Source organism: Fopius arisanus, unplaced genomic scaffold (assembly GCF_000806365.1).
Source record: "Fopius arisanus strain USDA-PBARC FA_bdor unplaced genomic scaffold, ASM80636v1 scaffold00006, whole genome shotgun sequence".
In the NCBI taxonomy this organism is placed as follows: Eukaryota; Metazoa; Arthropoda; class Insecta; order Hymenoptera; family Braconidae; genus Fopius; species Fopius arisanus.
This window is the reverse complement of record NW_011887745.1, coordinates 983,286-988,513: the sequence shown is the minus strand read 5'-3', so window position 1 is coordinate 988,513 and position 5,228 is coordinate 983,286. Positions and strand designations below refer to the sequence as shown.

The following is a 5,228-nucleotide window of genomic DNA, read 5'->3' as shown; positions in this document are numbered from 1 at the left end:
CACACACCAGCCACAACTAGCCGGCCAGACCCACCATTGACATCATCCTCAGGGTCCCCAGGATCCCCAGAGTCCTCAGAGTCCTCAGAGTCCTTACAATCCCCAATTACTCAATTACCGACCAAAAAATCCGGAATCCCATCATCCCACATCGTGCAGTGCTGATTAAAAAATTCACTCACCCCCATTCCACCCCAATTACAACATTGATATAATTATTTTAATCATCCACCACATCAATCTATTTAAATTGTCACATAAATAATTGTTAAATAAATAGTGTTGATAATGTTCTTCGGGTTGTGGAAAGTGCGAGGAAAGTGAGAGGATTTTGATAACGGAAAGGTGAGTCTGGGGGATGCTAATCTTGGATTAATTTTATAGATTTTTTTATAATGTTATTATTTTTGGAGTAATAATGGATTTTTAATTTATTTATTGGTGTCGTGGGTTAGTGGAAGGCCCGGGTTGCGTGACTCGTTTTAATTCATCTAGTCTTTCCTCGAATGTTTATGAGGAGCTGATTATCTGGGGACCATCGCACCGTCTGACAGATGAAATAAATTTATCAGAGATAACAATCGGAATTTATTTCAATCCACTGGATTTCTACGTGTCCCTCTTTTCCAATCGCTTTATTTTTTCTTGTTCATTCATTCGTAAACTTTGACGTGTGCTTTGTGGCTTTTGTTCCTTGAGTCTTGAATAACATCCGCCTCTTTGTCTCACGGGTCTTGTATTATTATTATTTTTTTTTTCGTTTTATTTCTCGGAGTTTTGCGGGGGAAATTCATGAGGGGAAAATCCCTGGAGAAAAATCTGGGGTATGCCAGGAATTTTGGGACATCTGGTTCGCACGCCTTGACCAGTCCATGATTTTTCGGATTTTTTGAGAATTCTTTTCGGGAAATTGGGGACAGGATTTTATTCAGCGGTTTTGAAGGATTCGGAAGGTGCGGCTTGGCGTGATTTTCGGTGGAATTTTTTGGGGATTTTTTGGGGATTTTTTGAGGGGATAAGGGAGTAATTAGGCAGCTGTCAACTACTGTAGATTTGCACTTGCGCTGTGGAAATGGGAGTTGAATGCGAATGTCAAAATGTCGAAGACAACTGGAGGAAACTTGGGGAAAGGTACACAATGGTATTATGCTGTTGAGTAATGTCTGGTATTATTGCACTTGATGGTTACATGAATTGTTGGATTGAATTAAGGAAAAGTTATCAAAGGACGCGAGGAAATAACACTTGAAACTTCAACTGAAAAACCGATGCATTCTCCCATTTCCCCAAAGTGATGGAAATTCCCCACTCAAACCTTCATCTCGTAAATTCCTCTAAAACGTATAAAAAATTAGATTGACAAATACATAATAATATAAATTTTCAATTTCAATTTTCCTATTTCAATTTTTCTATTTCAATTTTCCAATTTCGATTTTTCAACTTGAATTTTCCAATTTCAATTTTCCCATTTCAATTTTCCAATTTCAATTTTCCAACTTCAATCTTCCAATTTCAATTTTCCAATTTCAATTTTCCAATTTCAATATTCCAACTTCAATTTTTCAATTTCAATTTTCCAATTTCAATTTTTCAATTTCAATTTTTCAATCTCAATTTTCCAATTTCAATTTTCCATTACGAAAGTCCTACAAATAAATGACTAAACGAATAAATAAATAAATAATTACAGTACATGCCTGACTAAAAAATAATGAACTGCCACATTTCTGTGCAGAAATAAATATTCAATATTTAATAATAATATTAAATAAGTTTTTCGAATGAATTATCAATTTTTCAATTTTTACTGGACAAATGCACAAGTACGCCGACATATCCGAGAATTACGACGAGGACATGAAGAAATGAGACATTTTCATGCAGAAATACAGTACATCCGCTCCATATACCTTTTATTAGGCCACGCGGCATTAATTTGACTCGTTAACTCACGACGTTTTCTAATTATGTAGTGCGAATGGCACAGAGAATAAACGCACAGCGAATGTAGTTGAGCACTGAATTTTATCAAAATACAATTCTAAAATCGCGCGAAGGTAATATTAATTAGCGAGTCAGGAGAATACCACATGGCATTAAATTAACAAATTAATTAACCCAATTAAATCGTTGAAATAACGGATTTTCATCTGTCCGTCATTTTTCTCCTTGGGCTCCCAGAGTTTTTCCATTGATATTCACATTTTCAAATTTATGTTATAAACATTAATGACACAATTAGATAAATCACCATTTTATTAATTACTCATTCGATTTTTTACATTGATATTCACATTTTTGGATTTATATTATAAGAATTAATGGCGTAATTTATGTAATTACCATTTTATTAATTATTAATTGTTAACTTGGGACTGCATTTTTTATGTGTAAATCTCAAAATCTTTTTTTTTGATTCATTAATTATTGAAATAAATAATTAAAGTAGAAGACCATTATTTATTGACGAATAAATTCATAATTATTTCATAAGCAGTCTTCAAATTTACTCTTAATTAATAATTAAATAATTCTGCAATCAATCGATATTTGTGAAAACCTCGAGATCTGCGATTTATGAAATTATTATAATATTCTAATAACAAAGAATTCATTAAATTAATAATATTCGATTACTCCCGAAATCTCACGTCGAAATTCCCTGAAATTGCAGAAAAAAATATCACCCACAGCCACCCACTCGACCAAATTCCATTCCCCATAAACAATGTTTTATTTATGATTACATGGAAGAAAATAAAGTTTCGCATTGCACGGCAAGTAATTCGAATATGCGATAACGCGTTGCTTACACGTCTTATTTAGATAGACGCAACGTCGTCAAGAAATAAAAAAAAATCTCGAGTTACAACAATTCCTCTAATCCATTCTTCGTACCTCCTCATATGTCAAGAGATAAATTATTAAAAAGCGATTGCCACTTGCAAATAGCCCGATAGAAGGTGGAGATTAAGCTCAAGATAAAGAGATAAAAAATAAAAAACGGGAGTCAGTGTGCAACGGAAAAATTAAATTTTTCCAAGGATCCGGGGGATTCTATTCGCAAAGTTGAGAAAAGGGCGGAGCACAGATTGCCGGTGGATAGTGTGGATAACAAACTTGGCAACATAAAAAAAAAATCGAGGTGATGGTGTGCAGCAGTTGGATAAGGGCCTTCATCGCGATTGGCTCATGCTACTGACGATTCAACACGCCTACTCCATCCATTGAGACAAGTATTCCATTGGAATTACTTATTTTTTACGGGATAATTATCGGCGAGAGAACTGTGTCCCCTTGAATTTAAATTTTCATAAGAAAAAACTCCTGAAATCGTGTGAAATCATGAGAATCATTTGAAATCATGGGATCGGCGGGAGAAACTCGTGGAATCACTTGCAGACATTTCAAATAAAATATCCCAAGGAACCGCTGGTAATCGCTTCGGAATATATTACCCAACAAGTGCGGTAATGATTTTTTATCGGAATTTGTACAGAATTTCATTACGATGGGAGTAAAAGGAAAAAAATCGGATGGGTAATCCGCCATTTTCTGTACGGAATGTAAAAAATGGTAAATTAAAATACAATTCAAGAAAAAATCATAATTTTCAATTCCATAGATGATTAATTTATAATTGAATTAATAATTAGTAAAATAATAAATACTGAATTACGAGGAATATTAAGGGGAAAATTTCGTCACTCGGGAATAATTACGCGATTTATCACGTAATTATCTGTAGATTTTTGTTGTTAAGGGTTTTTGGAGGGGCATTTCATCTGCTGAGTGAAAAATTCATTTATCACCAGAGGAATATACCACTGAATCCATGTAAACCATATGTAAATCTATACGCGTTCCACCTAGCAGAACGTACGTTTCTTCAAGGATCCAAGGATCCGGTTCTCACTGACTCGAATTACGTGGTGCACTGAGATGAGAATTTAGAACAAACTTTTTCTATTTTGCAATAGATCGTATTGAGTGTCGAGCTATTCTCTAACGTATTCTTCATTTTTTATTTATTTTTCAAGTCGAGTGATATGTTAACCGAGGACAATGACCCGACAAAACCGGCCGGGGTGTTAGACAATGTTGGTAACGTGTCATCATCGACGGAGGCTACAGTGCAGGGTCCACGCAATTCTAATAATGGTATCCAATATTAAGTTAATTAATCACCACAATTTACCGTCAAAATCGGCAACAGAACTCATAAAAAATCAAAAAGAAACACCAGATTGTGATAAAATAATGAAGTGCACGGAACTAGATTTCTTACACCGAGAAAAACTATGGAATAGAAGTAAAATACTGATTTTTACATAGATACCTTTTTTGTAGCTCTCATTTTTTTCTACAAAAAATATTTAAGCTGAAAATTCGGTATGTGCCTTCAATAGCGAGATATCGGTAAAAATCGGTATTGGCAGAAATGCACTTAGTTTACCATTTGATTGGGGAGTGTTCTTCTGGGGTGAATTGAGGGGATAAATGACTTTTTCAGAGGCCGAAGTCAAGAATGAAGTCCAGGAGTGTCCGGAGAGTGAGAATTTGCCGGAGAGTGAATTGTACGTCGACGAAAATGCCGTTGAGAAGGAGCAAGAGTATCCGGACTCGATGGAAAAAACCGACTACAGTACTCTCTACGGTGCCAATCAGTATTATAATAGGTAATTATCGTGACGATTTAAAATCATTGAGTCACCCCGGGGGAAAATTAATTGAAAGGACTTTGCAGTCTCTACAACTCACCCTCGTACGGGTCAACGAACTCGACGAAGAACTCGACGAGTCTCCAAAGTTCGTACTTAGGATACACGTCACCAAGTCCAATGGCACAATATCCATCGTATCCTGGATACAACAGCAGTGGTACGACGTTTTCATCGGTTAGCCAGAATATATCTAGTGCAACCCAGAAATTGGATTACAGTGCATACAGCAGCACTTGTCTCTATGGAAATGATCGTGTGCCATTGCAGTACTCTGGGTACTACCCCATGCCAGGGTATCACACTACTCCACCTTCATTTAATATTGGAAATTTGAATTTCTCAGGTATTAATGCATTATTTAAAGATTTAAATAAATAAAATAAATGAGATACAATTGAAAATCAATAAATAAATAAATTGGGGTTGTACTACCCCATGCCAGGGTATCACACTACTCCAAATTCATTCAATATTGGAAATTTGAATTTCTCAGGTATTAAT

The 5,228-nt window shown here is 35.2% G+C and overlaps 1 protein-coding gene across 1 annotated transcript in view; it reads left to right on the top strand.

Annotated features, from left to right (window-relative positions):
• eya (eya transcriptional coactivator and phosphatase 2) overlaps positions 1 to 5,228 on the top strand; it is an 8,595-nt gene continuing 3,367 nt past the window's right edge. Inside the window, exons 1-4 of the mRNA XM_011316250.1 lie at positions 1 to 345; positions 4,044 to 4,164; positions 4,517 to 4,682; positions 4,751 to 5,070. Of these exons, the coding sequence (XP_011314552.1) occupies positions 4,053 to 4,164; positions 4,517 to 4,682; positions 4,751 to 5,070 (598 nt within the window). The 5' untranslated portion in view covers positions 1 to 345; positions 4,044 to 4,052. The remainder of the gene's footprint in view (positions 346 to 4,043; positions 4,165 to 4,516; positions 4,683 to 4,750; positions 5,071 to 5,228) is intronic.